At 42.1% G+C, this 25667-nt stretch overlaps 1 protein-coding gene across 4 annotated transcripts in view; it reads right to left on the bottom strand.

The window, feature by feature from the left end:
- Nucleotides 1-727: 727 nt before the first annotated feature.
- Nucleotides 728-25667, bottom strand: part of sobpa (sine oculis binding protein homolog (Drosophila) a) — a 44650-nt gene continuing 19710 nt past the window's right edge. The window contains exons 4-8 of one of the 4 annotated variants that reach the window (XM_058615224.1): nt 23932-24083; nt 22097-22120; nt 12493-12588; nt 2352-4374; nt 728-1138 (exon numbers count right to left, since the gene is read on the bottom strand). In XM_058615224.1, coding sequence (XP_058471207.1) covers nt 2353-4374; nt 12493-12588; nt 22097-22120; nt 23932-24083 — 2294 coding nt within the window. In that variant the 3' untranslated portion in view covers nt 728-1138; nt 2352. The remainder of the gene's footprint in view (nt 1139-2351; nt 4375-12492; nt 12589-22096; nt 22121-23931; nt 24084-25667) is intronic. The other 3 variants (XM_058615226.1, XM_058615225.1, XM_058615227.1) reach the window with 3 other exon arrangements.

The following is a 25667-nucleotide window of genomic DNA, read 5'->3' as shown; positions in this document are numbered from 1 at the left end:
TTTGCATTGGTATGGACATCATGCAATACTTCCTCAAGAGGGCAGTGTCGAGTGCCAAGTTGCAGGCATCTACAAACATGGTGGGCTTATTTTATCGTGCTTGAGCCAAAATAGACAGAAACGCAAGCGGATTTCTTGGCGGTAGAATGTAAGACCACTGAATGTAAGTTGTCCCATTAATGGGGAATATTACTCGTTTGAGGGAAAATTGATGACAAGCGGCATTTTCAATATTCCCGAATGTATGACTACTGATGCTCTTTGACACTTTATGCCAATTTTAAATGTCGATATAGACTCTTCGCCTGACTGGTCGGACTACTGACTCTATATTTCCGGTGGTATTGCTCTGTATGCAAAGTACAGAAAGGCTCCGTCTGTCTCTATCTTTTGTGTCGAATATAAATGGGCCTTTAATGTTCGATTTTTTTTCTGGTTGTGTACAAACAAAGGCCAGGAAGATAGGAAGAATGTCTGGTATTTTTTGCCAGTTCTGTTGCTCTATACCACAATTTTGTAAAAGTAGTCTACACCTTAATAACAAGTTGTGTGATGCAACATGTATTGGAACTGTGTTTAAACCGTACCATAAGGTGACCAACACAGAAGCATTACATAGAGGGATGGAAATCCTCTTTTTCGTGCTCCCTCACAAATTTTCCCAACAGTGGCTCTGAATATCAGACACTATAGTGTATTCCATGGTAAAAGAGAATACAGACAGCACTTACTTTGCCAGGGAGGGTTTATATACTGTAAGGATTGGCTGAGAGACAAGCTGCGGGGGAAAGGATTTGCAGTCTGCAGCTGATAGGTGAAATGGTCCTGCTGGCCGTGACATCAGGTCTGTAGAAGTTCAGTATCCATCACAAAGACAAAAAGAGTCCCGTTTGCTCTACTACAATACATATCAACATGTTTGGTTAGACTCTCATCGGTCGTTGAAGGCGATTTGTGGTGCTGGTAGACTGAACGATGGGCGAGGACGAGAACAAAGTGTACACGTGAGTGTGCATATGTGGGTTAGTGCGTGTGCACATGTGCATGTGCAGTTGTGTAGTGTGGAGGGGTGGGATTTGGGGGTGGGGCTGGACGATGTGAGTGTCATTGATGGCACTGCATCCTTTAGAGCATCCATCTGTGAAACAGAGTAGGAGGAGAATTCGAGTGAGTCAGTGGGTGAGCAAAACAACTAACCCCCCCAACACACACACACACACACACAAAGCCTGAAGTTGATGCATGATTTATGTATATATATATATATACAGTATATATATGTATATATATATATATATATGTATATATATATATATATATATATACATATATATGTACATATATACATATATAGTGATATGTGATTTTATGTAGTGCTATTTTATCCTTGCTATATTCTCTTAGTATGAGCTTGAAGACATGTTTGTGTGGATAAAGTATTAAACATTCAGAATCTGTTTCTCTTGTGGCATACATTTTACCTAGTGCTTGAGAATTTTTTGCCATGAATGCCTTGTGATATTGCAGATAGATGTGATGCAGAAACATTTTTTTTTGCATTCCCACTAATCAGTAATCAGAAATTGTACAAGTGAAGGTTAAGATACATTTTCCATGATTCATTACGGCTGCTCTCAGCACTATGATTTCCCTCTTTTAATGATGATAATTATTACAATTCAGAGCTCTCGCCTGGTGTTGCAGCAAGTTGAAATGGTCTTCAATTTCTTTCTAATGGTCTACTATTGTATTTAATTAATAAGTCGAGCAGGCGTGATTATTAATATAAAATATTAGTGCTTGCTAAAAAAAACAACTATTCACTCCCAGTAACACAAGACACAAAAGACTCATACTTGGTTCTCCAAGGTTCTCCACCATGGTTCTTTGAGTGAACACTCCACATTTTACATATGTATAGTGTCAGTTCCCTAGGTGTGCAGTGTTGTGTGTATTTGTCTGTCAAAACACGCAGTCATACGATGAGTGCCCCTGACTCTGAGTGTGTAAAAAGGGCAGTCACTCACTGCAGTACTCAAACTGTAATCCAGGGAGCAGTAATGCTGTTTGCCAGCTCCCATTAAACATCAAACAGAAGAAAACTCCATGCAGCACAACATGCTAACACGGCGAGTTAAGATGACACATGGGAGACAGACCAGACAAGCATTTCTGTAAAGATAATCAAAATACAATGAAGAAAACATAAGATGACCGTGTTTCCAGAATGTTTTAACTTCGACTAGTAAACAATTCATTACAGTACAACTTGTGGAGCAGAGGAGATCATTTTAAATAATTCAAAAACACACAACAGAGAGTTGAAGAGAGAACAAATCCGAAAAACCTACCTCATTTGTTTTGATTGCGTATCCGCAGACACCTCCTCTTCAGTGGTGGTTCCAACTCAGGGCTCCCGGCTGCTGATAGAGGGGCACTGATAGAGCAGGACAGAATGGCCGTTTTGTCAGCGCCGGGCTTTGGCACAGGTTGGATGACCACACAGCCTCCAGCAGATAGCAGTGGCAGGGCATAGGCATGTTCGCCCTCCTCCAGGTTGGAATCAGGGTCTGGCTTACCCCCCACTGAGTTTGCTGCCTCGTCTTGCGCTGAGCCTCGCTTCCCTGGTTCCCAGTCTCCGACTGAGCAATTGTTCTCTTTCAGTGCCTCATGCTCCAGATCTCCATTGTTTGGCTGCTCACCTAGCTCTCCTTCTGCCAAAACCGCATCTCCTTTTTGGTTAGGAGTAAGAAGTGAATGCCATCCTGTACCATTGACTATGACATTACATGGAGTGCCAGGGCTAGTTTGGAGTTGGGACTGGGTCCGTGCTGTGCTGGGAAAGTTTTGTGGGATAAGGTTGGAGATAGATGGATCAAGCAGGCTCATGGGTGGATCACCGGTGCAAGAAGTGTTGTTGCTGCTGGGGAGTGGGCCCAATGATACCAGTGTGTTTGGTTTTGTGGCCCCTTCCAGCAGTGGAGGACTGAGGAGGCCTTGAGGGAGGATTAATCCTCCCCCATTAAGCTTGTCCTTCCCTTCCCACCCCAGCCCTGCAGCTGGTGGAGTCCTTGATTCCGCGTCTTCCTCTACTTTGACCTGGACCCCAGGTGGCATCCTCTGAATAACCTGCTGCTGGCATGACCTCTGGCCCAGAGTTAGATCAATCACACCATCCATAGGTGTGTGGCTGCTGGTTAGACACAGGTTGCTCAAAGTTTCCTCTGCCTTTAAGTCTATCAATGCTGTCCTACTTCTCTCTGAATGTACCGGAGAGAGATGCTCAGCACCTGATGGCTCTACTTTCTGCTCCCCTCGGTCACCTCCACAAGAACCTGGAGAGTGTGGCCCAGAAACTGAAGCTTCTGATGACTCTGGAGCACCACGAAAAGAGAAACTGCTCTCTGACTGGTCCCTAGAAGTTGTGGGGTTAAAAGGAATTGGGATTGGAATAGGAATAGGAACAGGGAGGGGTACAATGACAGGGTAAGGGACCAATAGAGTTGGTGGGGGGACTAATGGTGCCAAAGACGGCATGCCAAAGTTCATCATATGGGGCAGGGGCATATGTCCATTGGGAATCATGTTGACTGGTGGGAAAGGGGGCAGGCCATGCATCGAGAGACCAGGGTAAGGTGGCATCATCCCAGGGTTGGGATTGGATGAGGGGTGGACATGTGGAGACAGCAGGGGCCTGTGCATGGGGCTTGATGTTTGACCAAGGGTCCTTGGAGGTGGTGGGTGGCCAATACCAGGGATCATAGGGTTTGAAAGTGGACTATGGTGCCCTGCAGGATGGGCAGGGGGGCGAAGAAATGGTGGACGGATTTGCTGCATCATTTGATGCTCCATAAAGAGAGGCAGAGGCATGGGTCCTCGAGGTGTCATTACCATTGGAGGGCTACCAGAGGGAACTCCAACAGGTGGGTGCAAATTAGGAACATGCGGAGGAGGAATTGTGGGGCTCTCATGGGGTCTGGGTGTCGGGATCTTGGCCGAAGAAGAGGAGGACGGGGAGCAGATGGCAGCAGTGTCTGAGGGTGAGGTGGCAGAAGAAGTGGATATGACCATAGAAGAAGTGGTGGATGGACCCCCAGGTGAGGGAGCTTTGCGACGCATGTCCGCCAATGGCGTTCCCCAGGATTCCGGAGTGAGCAGTTGTACCCCTCCACTACAGTCCGATTTACACTCCCCACCAGGCCCATGTCCTGGGTTACACAGTGCTCCAGGCAGTGCAGCCTGGGTCTCCTTGTAGAAAATGTCCATCTTATATTGGTTCAGGCATTTGGCACTGCAGAACTGCAGCCTCCGCTCACCAGCACCAAAGTCCAGGTACTCCTTAGTATGGCGAATATGTTTGCACCAGTCACAAACCTGCAACAAAAACAGACACACAGTACACATATAGTATCAGCATCTGTCCCATGCATACAAATTTTCTTCTAATTTGCTCTTGTTGAAATACAACATTATCTCCTTTGAAATAACCTGGTAAAGCAGAAAGTCAGACTCCATAACATCTGGAACACATTTGAAAAATACTCTAGGTTAAATGAGATCTCTCCCTTAATAGTGTACATTTACAGATCCATCAAGAGCAAACACTTAATTGTGAAGTCTATAAATGCACATGCATTTTTGAATTGAACTACATGGACGTGAATGCCTGTATGTGATATACTGTGTGTTTGTGCATGCAGCTATCATCTTCTCCTAAGTGGTAAATGTACACATGATGGCATTCTGCTGCAAAATGCTACTGAAGTGACTTTGTGTCTTAACATGGAATGCTCATTTACACCTTCTGGAGTGAATAAAAACTCATTCAACCACACATCCCTTGGAGACCATTGATCAATCATGTATTCGGAAAGAGAATGACACTTCTGCACCTCCTCTGGGCTTTGTTACACATCTTAATCTGTAGCCTTTGACCAATCACAGGGCAGTTCAGAGAGAAAAAAGGAACTCCTATTGGCTGTTCTACTAGATCTACTCTACATACACAATCCTTGTGGTGCTAAATTGAATGACAAAAACTGCCTACATGGCAAATAAACCTAAAAACAAGATAAGACTAAAAAAAAACTAGGAAAGTAAACACGATTAAAAGCCTGTCAATATTGGCAGAGTTTCAGAAGTGGAGAGATTGACTTTAGTTATCTTTCATCAGAGGAGCTGCAGGAAGCTGCAAACACAAAACTTGACGATTTTAATACCCTGTGGATTAAACCACCATGTTCTAGTGATCCTACCTACTGGAGGGCTAAGCCTGTTAATTGTTTAATATTAGTGTTTAATCAAATTGACTGATCAATACTGAACAACATAAATGAGTACCACAACTCAGTTTTTATCTTTATTCTCTATCTCTCCACAGACATTTCTGTTCATAACTTTACGCAGAATTTTCTCTTTTAAGCGCTGTTACTCAAATCTGCTACAAACTAAAATGAATGAATATGCAACAGCTTCTTTCAAATTTAAAATGAGTCTGTATCAGCACCTATCAGCACCCTGTGTGGGGGGCATGTGCCCCTAACACAAAATTACAAGAATTGACATATAAATTGTGGCAAACAATACAAAAATATAATATCAGTATGATATTTTTGGAAAATACAACTGTCGTTCGGAGCTTTGTCTGATTTCATGGACTGGCCCCAGAGTGGCTCAAGCTCTTCAGTTTATGTGGTGCTATAATGTGGATGTTTTATTGGCCTGTGGTGACCAGTGCACTTTTCTACGCTGTATGCTCTATGCAGAGAGTTGTTAACTCATTCCGCTCACACCCACAGTACATGCCCATGGTTCTATTACTTCTTAAATGAGCATCTGTGTCAGTCTGCTGTTCCACACATGTGTACCTGATCCCACAGCCAATCCAGTCCAATGTAAATGTTCTACCTGGAGCATGTGCACTTGAAATGAATGGTCCCTGCAGATCATAGCAGTGAACCATAGCAGACCTCAGCGGACTCATGAATGCAGAAACTATGACAAGATCTGCACAGTCCGTTCAGTTGTTTATACTTCATCTACAATTTTTTGTAAATTATTCAAAATGATTACTACTAAATAACAGTATTTGTTATTTTCCATTACTTATTTGCTGCACTTCCCCTTTAAGTCAAAGTCATTTCCCTGCAGGAATCAATCAAAGTTTTTTCTTTTTTCTGATTTAGATTCAGAAACATGAGGTACTTCAAATGAAGAGTTGTCTGTCTTAATCACTGTAATGGCAAAGATCCCAAAACAACTCGCAGCACTGTTTCATCACTGTTTCACACCTTTCCAGCACAAAATGTGCATATTTTCCTTCGGGAATTAAATGAATGTGACCCTGGTAGAGCAGATAACGGTGGGCGAGCCCTGAACACGACGTTACTCGTCGGGCCACACACAGCTCACTCTGTCAGCTCTGGGAGGAGTGGCAGGTCCTCGCTGGAGATAATTAAGGCATTAATCAGTTGTCAGACCCCTCAACGCCATCCATCCATCACACAGACTTTAAGCCCCCCTGCTGAATGTTAATCAGCTGAAGGATGTAACCGGAAGGTGGATAAACTCCTCTTTGTACACTGCATAGCAGCATTGGAGCATTTGTCTGAAAACTGCCTCTCGGGTGCTGAAAGACAGCAGACTTTCATGAACTGTTAAGATGCAACGCAGCACAGGGCAGGATTCCTCCCCATCCCCCCCCCCCCAAAAAAAAATGCATAGCATGCTCTCCTGCAACTGCTTCCCAAACAAAACATAAGGTAATTGGTGCAGATTTTTGTGTTTTGCCTCAGATTGTCATGTATAATGTGCACTAAATTAAGAACAATAGACTTTAAAGTGATAATTCAGTGTGGTTGAATGAGGTAAAGACACTTGGTCAGCACTGACTTCCCTGCCAGCATGCTACCATTGCTGGGAATGAGCTCTAAGCCATGGATGTTCACCATCACTAATAACATGGCTGCCAGCAGGGGCACATTTTAAAACAGATTTTTAGTGAAGACTCCTCATAATACATGCCTAAAGTCTACTTCTTCTCAAGAACATTTTCACTGCTTTATCTCGTCGTGAGACGGATTTTTCCTGCTGGAAACTGAAGCTTGTAAACAGCTCACTGTCCCACACCAAGGCCTACAGAGAACATTTTATTCTCACAAGGGTAAATCAGAACAAAGGATTTCAAACATTTGAAGTCGGAAAATAACATATGTCCGCTTACTGATGGAGGCAGCAGTGGACCAGCAGCTGCTGTGTGTTATGACATAAAATCCATTATATTCTCTATGGTGCTGCGGGGTGATCCAGCCCAGTCTCATATCTAGAGCGTCATATACCGCTGCCACAAATTAATGTCGCTTTGAGAATCAGTCACTGACAAAGGAACCTATACTATCGTTCATTTATTCATCTACCGCTTTATCCTCCACATGAGGGTCGCGGGGCTGCTGGTGCCAATCCCAGCTGACATACTGTGGGACAAAAGGTGGAGTAGCATATAGAGACGAACAATCTGTCACTCACACTATAACACGTGTGCCACAGTGTTATCTGTTTATGATTTCTTATTGGTCAGGGAAAGGTTGATGATATTAATAAAACGAGTCAGGGTATGAGCCAACAGTGGATTCCCCTAACCTCAAACCTCATACACTGACTTTTAGTTTATGGGGGTGGGTTCACATTGGAGTCAATTGAGAGTGTGTCTCTTTCAGGGTACCTTTTTGTTTGAGTGGCAGGATGAGGATGAGAACTGGTTGGGTGACCAGTTTTGAAACGACCCGAACTTCAGTTTCCAGATAGAAAAATGGCTCTCTAATGGTGATTAAATGCAGAAACCATATTCTTACGATATCCTAGACGTAGGCAGGCATAGATTTTGTTAGATAAGCATTTTGACGGTCAAAAAAAACTGCAAATAAGGAGGAAATTTTGGAAACAGACAAATCAAAAGAGCTCAGTACAAACACCTGGATAACTTAAGCCGCAGCAAACGGATGAGAAACTTGACTTAAGCACTACAGTGATGAAGCTCAGGTGTCATTCCTTTAAAATGCCCACGTTTAAATACCACATATAGTCCGGAGCTTATTCACTGAGCCATGACTGAGTAAAAGTCAGAGGTGCTCTCACAACTGGAGTTTGATAATGGCAGGCACAGGATATTTTAAATAATAAATGTACTGAAATTTTTCCTCGACTCCGAAAGACAGATGGAGAGCACTTAACGACTTTCTGCACTGTGAGTGAAATTTCACTGCGCATTACGCTAATGGAGTTGTGCTTTCTCTCTCACTCTCTCCCCGCTCCTGCACACAGATGTTTGCAGTTGAGTGTAATTACGGTCATTTATTTTCAACGCGGCCGACATACCAGCTTTGGCGGCGCAGTTTAAAACATTTTTGCGTTACAACAATTATTGTGCACCAAAACAAGTCAGTGTGCGGTCATTGATTTCTTCCTCCTGTCACCCCCTGAACCCTTTGAAGAAGGAAACGTAAGACTCCCAAGATCAAGCACAGACTAGTTTTTAATTGCGACAGTCGTAGAGAGGAAAGAGGGTTTTGCAAGACAAACGGTGACAGTGGGTTGCAGAGAAAAGAGAGAAGTGGTTTCGGGCAGTGAGGAAGAGGTTGCGCATGGTAAAGAGATTGCAGAGGATGAGGAGGGCCGAGATAATGAAGAAGAAGAAGAGAAGGAGGTTGCACAGGGTTGAGAGTTCAAGGAGAGTTTCAGGTGGTGCAAAGGTTGCACTGCAGTGTTTGAAGTGGTTAAATATGTGTAGCATGGGGTGATATGTGAGAATGAAGAGGTTTAATCAGGAAAAGTGCTTGCGTTTCCCCCTGTTAAATTTGATATGTGATTTTTTTTTTTTTTTTTGAACACGTCTCAAATTGCTGGCCTTAAGTCACACAGTGCAAAACACAAGGACTAGACCCCTGAAAATGAACCAGGTGCTTGAAAAGAACCACATTGTCTGGTATGTAGTCATGACAGCCTGTTCTGCACCGTACTATCACATAGCATTTAAAGAACTGAGCTGCGAGTGATTGTAATTCTCTGAACACCTTCATAGAGACCATTCTAGCTCCTACTTCAGGGCACGGATCTTCTCAGGTCAACAGGAACCCGCGAGGGATTAAAATGTGGGTTGACTGGCTGAACTCAGAACCACTGGGCGATCCTGTGTCATACAGATATGACGTTGAATTTGTGTTAGGGCTGTAGTTCCCAGTCCTAAGTGGACTGAAAACACCTAGTCTTAGAGATCTAGAGAAACAGAAAGACTGTGGATTGTGTCCAGAACATAGATTAAGGCCTAATCCCATCAGAAGACATTCATTCATTCATTTTCCCCTACTCTATCCTACACATGAGGGTCATAGGGTGCTGGAGCCAATCCCAGCTGACAAGACGCCAGTCCATCACAGGGACAAACAGCCATCACATTCACACCTACAGACAATTTAGATTATCCAGTTAACCAAACCTCCGCACTGTGAGGCAGCAACGCTAGCCGCTGAGCCACCATGTGGTAAGAAAGAACTAATAGACAAGTCTTCACTGTTTGTTCCAGCAGGCAAACCACTGAGGGAAAGAATGATGGTTTGTATGGGTTGATGACAACATCACCTCTCCATATTCTGTTCTACTCTGGCTTTGGGGGTCATTAGTCTTCTCCCAGGAACAGGGTCATGTCACACAAGCATGACAAATCACTGAAGAGGAGCCGAATTTATGCATTTTTAAACAAAAACACAGCTGCGTGACTGTGAGAGATTGTCATTCTAAAGCACATCTGTCAGACTACACGATATTTTTGTCTTTCACGATGGTCACCATGTCCTATAATCAATCACGGCGGCACAGATTCTTGCGGTGTCTTGTTTTGGGAACTGGCAACGTTACAACTATGACTACGAGCAATCATCGTTTACGACACTGCGCAAGTTCATAGGTCACCGGGGGAGGTGGGGCAAGGAGTGTCAATCATGGCTACTGAAGCTTTGAGGGACTAAAGAAACACCCGTTCCTGGGTGTCACAAAGAAAATAGTATGGACTGTCTTTCCTTCAGAGAGACAATGTGGTCAATGTTTATGTCTGCATGTTACACCACGTCAGAGCACTGTGCTCTGATCCTATTGGTCAACGTGCAGGAGCACGTCGTTGGAGATGTTAGACTAGGCAGGAGAATGCTAGACTTCTCCTCGGGTTGTCCCAGAGCGTCCCAGATTGTCCCAGATGCCAAATCTCAGTGCTTCAGTCATGTTTCACTACATGTCCACATGTTCGGCCTGCATTCATGCCGTCCGATCCCAGCATTAAATTAGTCCGGGAAATGAATTAATGAATTATCTGCAGCACAAGTACGTCTTACTCTGATTGGTCTTTTCACAGTGGCCTCATTTATTGAAATATCGGTCGCAATGTTAAAAATGAACGGGCTTACGAAAGGGGAAACATATATATCTGGTTAAGATCCATTTCTATTGGCCACGCTCTTCCAGACTTACTCATCAAACCGGAAAGTGACTTGAAAAGTTCCAACAGGAGATTAAAAAAAAAATAAAATAAATAAATAAATAAGCTGCCCTCATCAAACCAGCCATCACCATCAGTCGTCATGAATAGAACATACAAAAGCTATTCTCACTTGGCCAGGCAATATTTACACACACACACACACACACACACACACACACACACACAGTGAGTGAAATGCTGTAAGAATGATGAGACAGACCTGGTGGATTGTATTTGAATTTCACTGCGGATAATGTCTTTCTGTATGTATGTAATAAGAAAAATTGGAAAAATGACACGACTGATACTGTACTTGCTTATTTTACCATGAAGACTGGAGTAAAGACTTCATCTGTGTGAAAATAAAATGCAAATTGTTGTCGTTTAAGGGGAATAATGAGCCGGTCTGTTGGGGTTTTTACACTGATTTAACACCATGTTTGTAGATAGACTTTAGACACAGACTAACTTTGCCTCAGATTTGAGATACTGACACATATGCCCCCTGCTGGACAACTGCGCCAAGAGCCAGCCTGGCTCATGTGTCACTGAAAACATGGCTGCCAGCGGGAAACACAAGGAAAAGTTTATAGCCACGTACCGAAAAACCTCACCTCATAAAATCCGTTTTTAAGAGTCTATTTGCTCCTTTATTTTGTACCTTTTTTTGCCTTGAAACTGATGTTTGGAAACCACTCACTCTCCTGCACCAAAGTCCATGGGGAAAATCACAGTTTTGGGCTTGTGGGGGACACAAGAACTGATGGTCTACTGCTGCCACATTTGGCAAGTTTGCATCACTTATGTAAATCTGAACAAAGGATTTCAAACACTGAAGTGACACATGAACACATTTGAACTTATGGACTTTGGTGCGGGGAGTAAGCAGTTTACAACGTGAGAGAAACTTCATATTCATGAGACATTGTGGACTTAAGAAGTTCCAGATTTGATGCAGTGTTGTGTTAAAGTGGATAAAATGTGATAAAGCGTGTTCTTCCTTGTGTCCCTGCTGGCAGCCATGTTTTTAATGAGAGTGCAGCCACAGGGAGCTCACGCGGCGCTCTCAGCATGGACCATGCATCTGTACCTCATGCAACCGGACTTTGAAAAACGGGAACTTCATCCTTAATCACCGAGTGCAAATCACCATGTTCGGCTCTTGTCAGTCAGATAATCAACAACACACGAACAACACATTATCCACATTATACTGCTTTATGAGCGGGTAAAGTGTGAACGCATTAGAAGCATTAAAGCTTTAATATTAAATTAAAGCGAAAGTCCAGACACTCCAGGAACATGTATAACAGGTTGTGGTTATGCTAGGCCTTTTAGCACGGCACCAATTTTGTCATGTTTCAGCGGGACAAGCACAGGTGTGACTGATTACAATAACATCGTTAGTTTGATTGTTCACACCTGTGATTTTCATACTGTGACCTGTCAAAATGGCCCAAAAACAAAATGCTTGTTTCTTTGTTTTAGCAAAACTGGGATTGTGTTTCAAACCTGTGTGATGAACCACTTCTGTTCCTTGTTGTGTTAGAAAACATGTAAAAAAAAAAACTACTTTGACTCTGTATGTGACTATGAAACTATATATGAATATGTGTAACATGTATTGAAAATGTCCACACACAAAAAAAAAATCAAAAACACACATCAATAAAATATGATGCACAATGAAAACGAGGAAAAACAACATGTGAGAAAAGTAATGAAAGGCCCGAAACTTAAATCCATGCAAATGTCATGTAAAACTGGGGTGCCACTTGTTTAGTGTCCACTTACTTGGGCTGATCTGAGTCTGATATTTGATGTGTGCTTTTGCAGTAGTGGCCAATTATGTACGACACATCGGGAGAAAATTATACACTTTTAAGAAAGAACAACATCAAAACATATTTGTGCAGTAGCCATCAAAGCTTAAAGTCAGTCTGGTGTTAAATGGTTATGGTCCTTACAAGCACATCGCTGTTTGTCTTGAAGACAAGCCTGGGCGTGTCCTGAGTAAAGCTGTTCTGGGGTAATTTCCCACCGAGGCCATCGTCGTCTCTCGCCTGGGGGGAGAAATAATGGCTTCTTTTTACGAATGGACAAAAATAAACAGGTGAATTAAGCAACAAGGAAACTCAGAAACAACAACAACAAAAAAAAAGAAGCAACATTGAGAAAGACAAACGAGAATGAGTGTAAGATGGGTGAACAATAATTGGTTTGTGGTTGTGGACAAACCAATTCACAGAGTCAAATCTGTGAGGTTTTTTTTGTTGTGTGCATGCATGAACAGGGACCAGGATGCTGAAAACACTCATTAATGTAAGGTTAAAAGTGAAAAACTAGTGTTTTCATTTCCCTTAATGATATAATAGATTTTGATTTGGCATTGGCAACAGCATTTTCAAACAAAAACAATCAGCATTCAGATGAAGCTCTGTATCATCAGTAATACCAGTGGCAGCTCTAGAGCGTCAACCTACCTGAGTTACATGACAAAAAAAACGCTTGTGTTTTAAGCTGTGTATGACACAGAAGCGTGCAAGAGACTGTTTGAGAAGCTGTGAGAGGAGAGGAGAGGAGAGGAGAGGAGAGGAGAGGAGAGGAGGGGAGAGGAGAGGAGAGGAGAGGAGAGGAGAGGAGAGGAGAGGAGAGGAGAGGAGAGGAGAGGAACCGCAGGGAACAGAACAAAAACGGAAAAAGCAAACTCAGTTCAGGGAAAAATACGAGTGAAAGGGCTTGGACTGGACCAGTCAGACATCAAACATCTGCTGTTTCCAGCTTCTTAAATGTGAGTTTACTGTTTCATTCCCAGGCACTGGCTCAGGATCCATAGATGAGTCATCAGATTCATTTTGCTGAAGTTATTTCCAGCTTTTTTACTTCAGATTTATTGAATAACACGTGCATAAAATTCAGTTTTGAAAATGTCTAGTTAACCTATTAAAAATAATACTAGCTGTTGCAGCCTGTAACATCTATGCAACTTATAAAGATGCATGTGAAAATAGATTTGTGTGATTTGTCTTGATTTATATTTTTGTTGAGTCAGATCTTGTTTTTTTTTTTTTTTTTTTTTAAAGTGGGTCCCTGTGTTAAAAGTTTGGGAAACGGCGTCGTATATGATTCTTTAAACTGAACTGTGCCATTACATGGACATGTGTTTATGTTTCATGTACATCTGTGCTTTTTTTTTTTTAAATTGTTGTAAGGAAGAAAATGAGAAACTAAGGTTGGTTCAATACCACTCTCTTGTGCACCAATTTCACAACTTGAACGTATGAATACTGATATCACATATCATTTAAACACACTTGTGTCAGTCAGTTGTGGGAAAAAAGCGCTGTTTCAAAGAAGTAACTGCAGAAGATTGTGAAGAATGACATGCACTTTTATATCATACCAACCTCAGGGTGATATAATTAGTTCATATTTTACAGCCACCGGGCTCAGAAGTGACGATTTAACCTCAATTATGCATATTCCTCACAGCGTCTGCTGTTTCACACTGAACCTGTGCCGCTGACAGGTGAACCACTGGCCTGAGCAGCTTCCTGTCGTATCAGATTCCCTTTAAATTGCTCACACACAGCAACTCTTTGAGTTGCGATGAGTAATTTAGCCTCCAGATCTGTTCATTTTGCACTGATAGAAAAAAAAGAGCAATTTTCCCTTTTCCAAACTCTGATTGAATTTGCCTCTGCGTCCACCTGCTTCCCTCACCTCCAGGTAGGTTTATATTCCCAAGTATGACATGAATCAAAAATTGCTCAATTATTTTTAGTGGAAAAGGATACAGTACCCGACGACACGGAATTATACGCACATCAGTAGAAAAAGGGAGATTCTGCATTTTTTTTTTTTACCCTTCAGACTTTAGTCCAAAATGTCTGAATCAATATTTTTCACTTTTATTTTTATAGGAATCTTTGATCTACAGTCTGATTTTGTATATAACATTGATGAAAGGGAATATAAATGATGTCCAAAATGTGTACAGCAGCGTCCACTAGTGTTTAAAGTGGTAACTACAATTCAAAATATTACAGGGGGGGGGGGGGTTGACAGAGATTTCCGAAACGTATACACATGGAAACACGGAGCTGCAACTGTCTGTTTTATTCTTCTTTTTTTTATAAACACTGCAACTATATTTACTTTTCCCTGTCGGGCAGAGATTGAAAGTGAAGGTGTGCAGCAGCAGAGTCACAGCAGAGGAGAATTATCACATGGTGAGAGGAGACGACAGGGTGACAATTACAAGCTGTCAATACATTATACTTAAATATCCGCCAACAAAGTGTATGAGAGGAGGCATCCGTCAACACTGCAACGCTGCAGATGCCGCAGAGACACTTCTGGCTCCCAATTTCTCTCCACTTTGAATATAGACCCTTGTATTTTACAGCACTGTCAATTCCACATGTTTCCTTAATCTCTGATGACACATCATGGTCATTCATTCATTCATTGTCTCCCGTTGTATCCTCCACATGACGGTCACAGTTCAGAGTCAAACCCTGGACATGGTCTCCAGTCCATCACAGGGCAAATGAACAACCATTCACTCACACATTCACACCTACGGACAATTTTGAGAGTCCAATGAACCAGAAAAAAACCCATGCAACCTCCACAAGGCACTACACCGAATGATACATACCACACAGTGTGGGCTCTACCTCATTTTACACCAAGGACACAATAAAACAGAAAAACATTGTTCCGTACTTTTTTTTTAACTTTGTGACACACAAAATGAAAATGAGGGGCTGTGGGGTCATGGTTACAAAGCTGCCACCACTGCATGAGTTGGTGTGGGGTGATGGTTCTTTTTTTTTTTTTCCCTTTTCACTGGAACAAACACAAACAAATGAATCATGGCTCCACAGTATGAGCACTAACATGTGGACACATTCAAAAACAGGTAAATGCATGCACACACACACACACACACACACACACACACACACACACACTATCCTCTCTCTCTCATTGACTTAAATGCATTTGTATTAACCCTGACCAGTTAATGTCTATCCTTTACTTTAACCGAAACCACAATTCCTAATCTAAGCCCTAAACTTCACCAGTTCCTCAGAAATGAGGTTCTGCCCCATTAGGACCAGGTTTTGCTCTTCATGGGGACTACTGGTCCTGACAAAGTGGCAAATACAACAAACACACACACACACACACATACACAAAAAGAGAAACCATTGTGCTATTATTCTGTCTCCAGTTTGTGCTCTGACCCTCTGGCCTTGTGCCAGTTCATTTGCATATTGTACTAATGAGGTGTTGGCACTGTGAACGAGGCGTGAGGCACACACAGGCACACACACTGTAAGGATGGATGGATGGATGGAGGGAGGGAGGGAGGGATGGATGGATGGAAGAATGAGATAGATAGATAGATAGATAGATAGATACATAGATAGATATGCAGCTGCCACAAGGCTGAAGTTCCTTCTAAGAAGGACAGAGCAGGACATCGTCCGCCGATATCTCCCCTCAGGCAACTCAGCTGTCCTGAGGGGACGACACACCAGCTGTCACCAAGCTCACTTCCATCTGGGCATAGATACATGTCCAGGTGTGTGTCTCTGTGTGTGTGTGTGTGTGGGTCCATCACCTGCCAAAGACAGACAATCATAGATCCAAACAGCCAGCTGTGCTCAGGTTGCATTTGCAGCTGAATGTGCCTCACTCCACGTGTTTTGGAGCATTCCAAACTCAAAAGACGTGGAGTTTGTCCATCGTGGGCTTTTGGAAGAACATGGTGGTCCAAAATGGCAGCTGATACAAATGCAAAAGGCTCATTCTGGGCTCATGAATAACAACAATTGATACCATTAGGCGATTGTATCAATTAGAAAGATGATAAATAGAAAATGAAGAAGACACACACACCAAATTGTATCATACACTGGCTAATGGCCATAGAAAAAACCCATTTCAGCCGACTTCTGCTGTTTAGTATTATTATAAATATTTATAGATTTGGAATTTCATATATTGGTTTAAAGAAAAAAACAAATAAATACCAATCAGAACAGATGTTTAGCCAGTTTTTAAGCACTGCTGGTTGGGAGCATGTTAAAGCTTTATTTACTCTATATATCTCACTAATTGCTGTGGTTAACAGCTCAGAATTTTGTTTATATTGCAGTGAGAAAGATGCAGGGCCATTTTATTGTGCTTAATGCCTTTTTAAAGGCTGTGGCAAATGTTGTGGGCTCTGCCAACTAAATTGTGACGTTGCAAATTATTTGCAGAACATCACCAGATTATAAAGAGCATCGCTGGGCTCAAGGTCATCGTCCCGACACACGTCCTAAAGTGAGGGGTGGCTGCGAAAACTCCAAACTTGGTGCACTTTTTCTGTGACTCCAAACCCGAGTTCAAGCGATGTCACGAAGCTGTGCGAGCTCATTGTGTGCGGCTCCACTTTTACAATGTCAACGCCTAGTTAGTCTGAGTTACTTTTTGTCTTTATGTGAGCTGAATGGCTAGCAGCTATGAGATAATCACCTCCCTCTCTGTGCCCTGCAGCTGTGTCAGACAGGCCTCTGGGCTTCGTCACCACCAGTGAGCCCCGAACTGCAATATGCAGACACATTACACACTTCATCACACACACACACACGCACAACAATTCCACACACAAACACACGCTCTTATTTATTCTACGTGCGGGTTCCTCGTTGGTGGGAGACAGAGACGCAAAGTCAATTGAGACGAGTTGAGGAGCAGCCGAGGCAAACATAGTCGCTGTGTGTGTGTGTGTGTGTGTGTGTACAGGAGCAGACGCGCGTCTGTGTGTGTGCGTCTGAGGTGATGTGACATTTCTGGGCTGACATGAAGCGGCACTCTGCCCCCTCACGCCTGGAGGCAGCTCCCGGGGAAAGACACTGATGGAGGTCTGGAGTCTCTGGGGGAGGAAATTTCATGGTGTGAACAAAAAGCCCCGTGCTCCGGTAAAAACCAGCTGTAAAACATAAGCTGGGGCCTCAGTGCTGTTAATTTTTTTGGATATGCAAAATCAAGTATTAAAGGGCCAGTGTGTAAAAATAAAAAGATTATTATTATCTAATGGTGAGTGCATCAACCAGAGGACAAGTATTGGTTTGTGTAGGTTCAGGCGGGAGTAGAAACATGGCAAAGCAAGATGGCAGATAAACATCTTGCCTCAAATACGCATAAAGTCAAATTATTTCCGAGATTAAAAGATAAGGTCTTGTTTCTAAATTCCCTTACAGGAAAATACCACATCCATAAAATCCAATTTCCTCAATCCAAACCAGATATTAATTTATTTTGTGTAGAGTTGATAATTGTTATGGATTATTATGGATTATTTTAATAATAACTTATTTTTTTTCCTCTCTGTCTTTGTATGATAAATGATATTTGTCTCCCCGTCATATGACGCCCTTCCAAATGTTTTTTTTTTTTACACACTGGCCCTTTAAAACTGTTGTGTGTCACTTCCGTCCCTCCATTTTCTACCATTTTTACCCGTCTTTGCAGAGCCGACACAACAGAGACGAAAAAAAACATCCACTCTCACACTCACACCAAATCAACCTCATCCCCAATCTGCATGTTTTGGAGTGTGGGAGGAAACCAGAGAACCTGGAGTGAACCACACAAACAGGGAGAACACGCTGACTCCACACAGAAAGGCCCTCGGTCGAACCACTGTTCCACTGTGTGGCCGTCACTTTAAAACACAAAATAATGCCGGTTTCACTCCGACCGTTGTCATAGGAGTTCTTAACTCGCGTCTAGATTACGTCTATCAGCTCCACAATGTTCCAAACACAAAAACGTTTCAGAAGTGAATTCCACTTAAAAACACCAGGTTGCTCAGTATTTAAAGATGGAGGACAAGATGTATAAAGATAATAAAATAACAAATTATGAGCCAATTAGATTTCTTTCTTTAATTCAATCTGGTTCTTTATTTAGCTGAATTTGTATATTAAATATCACCTGAGAAAACATAGAGTTCTTGAAGTAACACAGTTATGACCAAAGTTACAATATAGTGGCGTAAATAGGCCGAGCAAAGTCAGCTACAGACATTTCACAGGAGGCAAATTTATTCCTAATAAGATCATTTGCTCTCTCATCATCCTCCTCTTCCTCACGTATACTTCACACCCTGGTATAGTGGAATTAGATAAAGATGGAGCGAGAGATAATCTGACTGTAATTGTGTTTGTTTGTCATTTCTTTCATTTGCTACACACTCCACATCACATACCCTGGTATATATAGAAGCCCGCGTACCACAGCTTGAGAACCGTGTAGGGGGGGGTAGAGTTCTTTCCCCCCACACCGCTTTTCAATCACAACATGGCCGCTCTGGCCAAACTACAGCGAAAAGCTGATTGTTGGAGCTGTTGCAGCAGCGGCGGCCAACATTTCATCACAACATTTGTTAGCGACTCCCGCGTGCAGCTCTCCAACAGCCGGCCCCCCAAACTGATGCATGGACGATGTGCCGGAGACTAAGTGCTGAAACTGAAGCCTCCCTCCGACACGTACCTCTCTGCTGCCACGCTTCACACGCGCACACAGACGGTAATTCATCACGACTAATTGGCTAACTTAATCTCGGCGCTGTGTCCAATGAGAAAACATGTTTATCAGTCTAGGTGTGGGTGTGAGATAGAGGCGGGGGGGAACCGAACAGCGGTGTGACAGTGGAACGGCTTCAACCTGCAGCCGAGAGAGAGAAAACTCCTCCCTTTTGTTTAAATCCCGTTGAACTTCTCCCTTGAGTCTCCTCCTCCACTCCAAAATGGCTTTCGCCGGCTCACGTGAGAGAGAGGGGTGGCAGAAAAAACAGAGGGTTAAGTTATTTATCTGAATTAACAGTGGACAGTGAGGGGAGAGCGAAAGTGAGCAGGCAGAGTGAGGTGACAGAATAATTGAGCAGTGTGAGGAGAGAGGAAGCGGCGCCTTCCATACAAACTAATCCAGCTGCTTAAAGCAAAAGAATTAACGGGCAAATTAGCGATTAGTCCGAGTTAAACTATCAATCACACACACACACACACACACACACACACTGTATAATGCAAAGTTACGCAGAGATGTGAGAAAGTAGGAGTCTTAGTCAGTCACCCAAGGAGGCGATTGGGTTTCATGGATGAAGCAGCTGAGATATTTCATGCAACATAATGCCAGAGCTGTTGAACGCCCCCTGCCTTCCCCCTACATCCCCTCTCCTCTTACCCAAAGCACACGCAGACACAAGATACTTTTTTTTTTTTTTTTTTCAGCCGTGACGCTATTTTTTTTTCTTCTGTTGAATAAAAAAAAAAAAAAAAAAAGAGAGAAAAGCCTGCAGGCTGTGTTGTTGTGGCCAACCTTGTGGGTGCATGAGGGAAAAAAAGAGAAAAGAAACGTGGGTATCGCTTACACAAATGTCCTGCATGCATGTGTGAGAGCCAGACAAAATATAGAATCCGAGCCGCTGCGGAGGAGCAGGCCTTTCCTGTGTTTGTGATGTTTCAACATGTGTATTCTGCTGATGGATGAGGGAAACAGCCAACATGGCTGTCTGCTTAGGAACCAGAATATTTATAATCCTATTTCTCTGTCTGTCATGTCCTATAAATGACATCAAACCGCAAAGCTGCCGTGTGACACGTTCAATATGTCAATACATTTGTCAACATCGATGTTTAGATTTATTGTAAATGCAAAAAAAACAGACAAGAATAAACCAAAGTGGAGCAGTGGCATATTTTTACCATCTTAGCCATTTGAAATATCCTTGAATACATTGGTTATTTTTTTGTAATTGCACTTATCCTACTTGATGTAGCATTTCACCACCAGGGGGCGACTGCACTGGTTGCAAAAAGAACTCTCTATGGGAAAATGGATTTTTAAACGTCGTAATGCAAAGTCAAGTGGACGGATTAATTAATCTATCCCATGTTAACATGGAAACAATAATATATATGAAAATGATTGATCCTAGATCAGAGTTGTGATTCAAGGTTTGGGGGTGGAGCTCAGAGGATTCTCAGACAGCATATGAGTGGACACCAGAGTGATTGACAGCTGGTATCATCCAATAGGAGCCTGGTTGCGGGTGAGGATTGTCAATTTCCAGTTGCAAAAACTCTTTAATACAAGAGTTTATGAATAATATATATATATGTATATATATATATATATATATATATATATATATATATATATATAGATAGATATATTAAAAAGTATAACATTTAACTGTGATGAATTTTTTATTAATTGAATTGAAAATGCATTTTAATGGCTCATTTTCTATTATTAATTATTATTATTATTATTATTATCTATTTTATTTATTTATTTGTTTTTATTGTATTGTATTGTTACTTTTTATAGCCATGTATTTGTTACTGCTTGGGTTCAAATTTACTAAGAGCTGAAAACTCACGTTTTTCTGTAGTGAGTGGGAACAAGTCTTTATTTAGAACTGCCTGTTTAACTCCATTAAATTTGTTCCTGAAGCAAACCGAGTTTTCTCAATATAACAAAAATGCTGTTTGACAAAACAACGATGTGGATCATTTAAAGAGACAATCTCGTTCAGGATTTTGAACCATTTGAACTGGTTTGTTACATTTGAGGTATTTTAATAAAGAAACCGGACAATATTCCTTGTTTTTCCATCATTTGGATTTGTGTTAACGTCGTACACAGCATGAGTCTGCAAACAGCAGGAGTGGCTGAGACGTTGGAGGTGTGCAGCCTCAGCCTGTCGCCTGCAGCTCTTCATACGACACCTCACTTCACCTCTGTGGAGTTGAAATATTATCAGAATAATATCCTATAGCTCCTTTTGACATGGAAATGTAACTGAATGGGTCACACAGTTAATTGTCACATATCTTCTGTACTTCAAGGTAAGGTCAAAATGACTTTAATTGTTCTTTTTATATGAACTTTCACTTCAGGATGCTTTGTTCACATCAGCTTCACTTTAGATGTCTGATGTCTTGTTTACAGCCTCTCTTACTGGATCTTTGATTTCAACTGTCAACTGTGTTGCATGTCAAATGTCATCAACCTGCTTTTCCTTTCCTTTCCTTTCATTTTTTTTATTTTTATTTTTTTAAATATAAACCTCCTCTGGAGCGCAGAGATCAAAATCTGATATGAGCTTCTGTAGCAGTGTCGCACGTTCAGACTCTGCGTATCATCACCAGAAGCAGGCAGATCACTTGTCATCATTCCAACATTTAGTATAATGAAAAATGTGCTATTGAATTAAATGAGCATATAAGAAGTTAATGAAAAGAACATACATTATGAGCCACAGTTTAGACACAAGTTCAGGTGCTTCTCATGCTTAGGGGGGAAAAAAGTGTCAGAAAAGAAAAGAAACTGGATACGACATGAACAGACATTCTCTCTGTGTGCTCTCTCTCTCTCTCTCTCTCTCTCTCTCTCTTCTCTGGTTCCTGCTTCAGTGCAGTGCTTGGAAAGTGATAATGTTTGGATGAATAACTGACTTCAGGACAGACAAGCAGGAGAGGGAAAACACATCATACTCACAGCGTAATTCCTTACATATCCCAGCTTTGGTACAAGAGAGAAAGGAGATGGAGTTTAACTACAGTCACTGGGTAAAACATGAGCACAATAACAACTTTGATATTTGCTGCCTGGCTTTCTAATGCATCACTGTGACCAATGACATCTTGGAGTCGATTGCCTGAGGGTGTTGTTAGAGTCAAATACCTCGTTTACGCCAAACGCTTTCCCGCTTTAACGTATTATGTCGTTTGTCCGAGGACTTTAAAGTTGACATTTTCAAACATGATTTTTTAGTTAAAATTACCTTTTATTGTCTCAAGTCAGTTGTAATATAATCATTGCAGAATAATGGCTCAGACTACAATCAATGAGGCTCCTCACGACTCATTGTTTAAGAGGTTGCCAGAGGATATTTCTGTATGTGCTTGTAATCATATGAACTGGTTTCGTCACCCGAAACTGGCCCTGACACTTTGAAAATTCCCAAAAAAAGCCAAATTTACCAAAGCCTCTTTTCCACCACCTATGGCCCCAGCTCGCCTCGACATGGGCAGAGTTAGTGATGCCGCTAAATACACCAGACTCCACTGTTAAATATTGAGATTTTAGTCATTTCCCTGGTAATTATTGGAGATAAAACCCACGTTTTTAGGATTGTTAAGTCTTTTTGACTGATCTGCAGTTCGGCATTGTTCGGCTTGATGCTTGTGTCTGACGTCTTGCTCATGCCTCTCCCTGTACCAGGTACCAGGTACTAGCGCTAATGGAAACGCAAAATAACTGCGCCGTGCCGAGGTGAGGCGAGTCGAGCTAGTGGGACAACGCGCCGTCACGTGTACAAATAAACCAACAACTCAAATGTCTCAAATGTCACACACCCACAAACTGAAGCTGGAAAGGTTTATTCTCGTCAAGTAACTTCTAATTTTTCCTCTAATCTCTTCTCTAATCCCAGCAGAGGCTGCATCTTTAACACACACACACACATATATGGGAATAATAATAATTATGTGAACACACATATGATGTACATTTTTTATTTTATTATATGGTTTATGCATAACTGACTCAAATGATGACCGGTGCTGTGTCTGAGCATCGATTGTTGTCATAAATGTGCTTCATGTGGTTTTCAGTGAAAGGTATGGTATGTTTTTAACTCAATCCGGTTAAAGAAAATGCTAATTTATGTGCGTATCCATCCCTCGTGAACGAGTAAAGGCCGATAAGAAGATGCGACTGAGTGATGCTAATATCTTTTGCTGCTTCTCATCTATTATTGTGGTGATATTTCCTACATTTGTCCAGTGCAGTGAAATGAGGAGGCTTTTGCATTCACCTTTTTACCTTTTACCAGTACGCCAGGTTTTCTATGTGATATTTCAAGATTTTTCTATTGAATTTTCTGCCTTTTCATTTAGGTGTTTTTTTTTTTTTTTTCCTAAAGCAAAAAGTGAAAATGGGCATAAAAACAGGCTGATGGAAACCCACCTTGTGCCACTTTGAGATTACACAACCAAAAGCACTAGTTTAGCCGTTGCTATGAGACTGTGCCTTTACTTCAAACAATGGCATCTAAAAGTGATCACATTTGAATTACGGCTTAAAACTGTCGATTGTTGAGCAACATTGATCCAACCGATGAAGTGACTGAGCCAAAAAGAGGGAGTTTTTAACAAGTGGTCCTGCAGCGTAGTTAAGAAATGCTATGAAATAGACCAATCTTAATTGTTGTGTTGCGTTCACGTAACATATACATTCACTTCTCCCCTCTTCCTCGTCTGTAGCAGTTTTAAACAGCACAGCCCTCCCTCCCTCCCTCCCTCCAGCTGATGATGAGGAGAGAATCTTACCTTGTTTCTTTTAAAATACGCCCTGCGACAGGCGGCGAAGCACTTCTCACTGCAGAAACTCTTCAGCTCACTCCCCATGCTCAGAGAATAGCGCTTGACGCCGATCTTCTGGCACCAGGCACACATGATCTGCACGTTGGACGCGTCCTCATCTAGAGATGGACAACCGACAGTGAGGGGGAGTCAGGGTGCAGCTCAAAGTTCATCACATATATGGAGTTTGATCTCTTTTGCAAAAACCTATGCTGACCTTGAGTGCACTGTAATCAAAGGGACTCTGATTCAGCCAACTGGGACACAAGGGAATCACATATTAGCCACTAAACTAAGGCTCACCTCATAAAATCTATGACTAAATAAATCTATGATGTCTTTTCCCACTTTAGGACTGCATTTCCCATCATGCTTTGCAGCCATAGAATAGACCATATAGGGCAGCAGAGGAGCTATCCTCCATTCCCACACATTTTTTTCCCCGTTTATTCAATAAAGTTCACTAAACTTTTAAAACTACAGTCACAAATAAAACATCTGAACATACTGGTGGAGGAAGCGTCGGCTCAGCAGCTTCTGTGCGCTCTGATGATTAACTCTATGAACTTTGTTGCAGAGAATAAGTGGTTTCCACGGCAACACAAACGTCACCTTTTCACGCGGAAAATGTGTTTAACGGCAAGAGAAAAAAGCAGTGAACATATTAAATTGTATCCTAGAGTCAAGCAGGTGTAGATTTTTTATGAAATGAGCTATTTGTTAAGTGAAAAATCTGTTTCTCCTTTGCGGTCCCGCAGGCGGCCGTGTTTTCAGCGAGGACGAGCGTCTGTGTCTCAGGCTGGTCCACAGTTCCACTTACACATTTATGAAAATTACAACATTAAAGTTTAGTACGAATTGTAAAAATGGCTGCATGTTCTGTTTTTCTTCAGGTTTGATTTGAGAACAAAAAAGACCCCAGTTTGCAAGTTGTCCCTGTGTGTGTGTGTGTGTGTGTGTGTGGGGGGGGGGGTCTTCTCCGGGTTCTCAGGTTTGCTCCCACAGTCCAATACGGATACTTTAAATTGACCCTAGGTGTGAACGTGAGAGTGAATGGTGGTTCGTCTCTGTGTGTTGGCCCTGCGATGGACTGGTGACCTGTCCAGGTCAGGGTTTACCCAATAGTTCCTCCAGTGTCAGCTGGGATCGGTTCCGGTGACCCACGACCTCAAATAATAAATGAAAGAATGATTTTGCACATTTAGATGTATGACGTGAGATGTCCCAGTTTCCATTCAGCATGTCTTCTGTGAAGAGACCCTGGAGGGATCCAGACCAGGGGGCTCAAACTCAAATGAGCTGGGGGCCAGTGAACTTCTAGTCTGGTCAGGAGGGGGGCTGGGTGCCGGTTAGGTGGAAAAACAGTTTTGGAAATTTCTTAAATGCAAATTATATCTTAATAATCCATCATGATGTTGCAAGGATGATTATTTCACACCATTTTGCTTTTGAGAGAGGAGAAACTGGGCTGTCAGAGTGTAGGTTTATGCTTTTTTGCTGTTGTTGTTTTTGTTGGTGTTGTTAGAAATGATATGGAATAAAAGTATAAAACAAAGCTTCTGATTGGACTCATTCGCTCATCCCTCTCTCGAAAGGATGTTGCTCTTCTTCATTTGCATCGTAGGCTTCAAAAGAGTGAAACCTATGGTCTGTTGTAGAAGAAACATGGCAGCCGTCTTAAAAACAAGGCCTGTGTCTAACGT

This window comes from Solea solea, chromosome 18 (genome assembly GCF_958295425.1).
Source record: "Solea solea chromosome 18, fSolSol10.1, whole genome shotgun sequence".
NCBI classification, from domain to species: domain Eukaryota; kingdom Metazoa; phylum Chordata; class Actinopteri; order Pleuronectiformes; family Soleidae; genus Solea; species Solea solea.
Note: the sequence above shows the minus strand (reverse complement) of the source record. Positions and strands in the feature narration are given on the sequence as shown.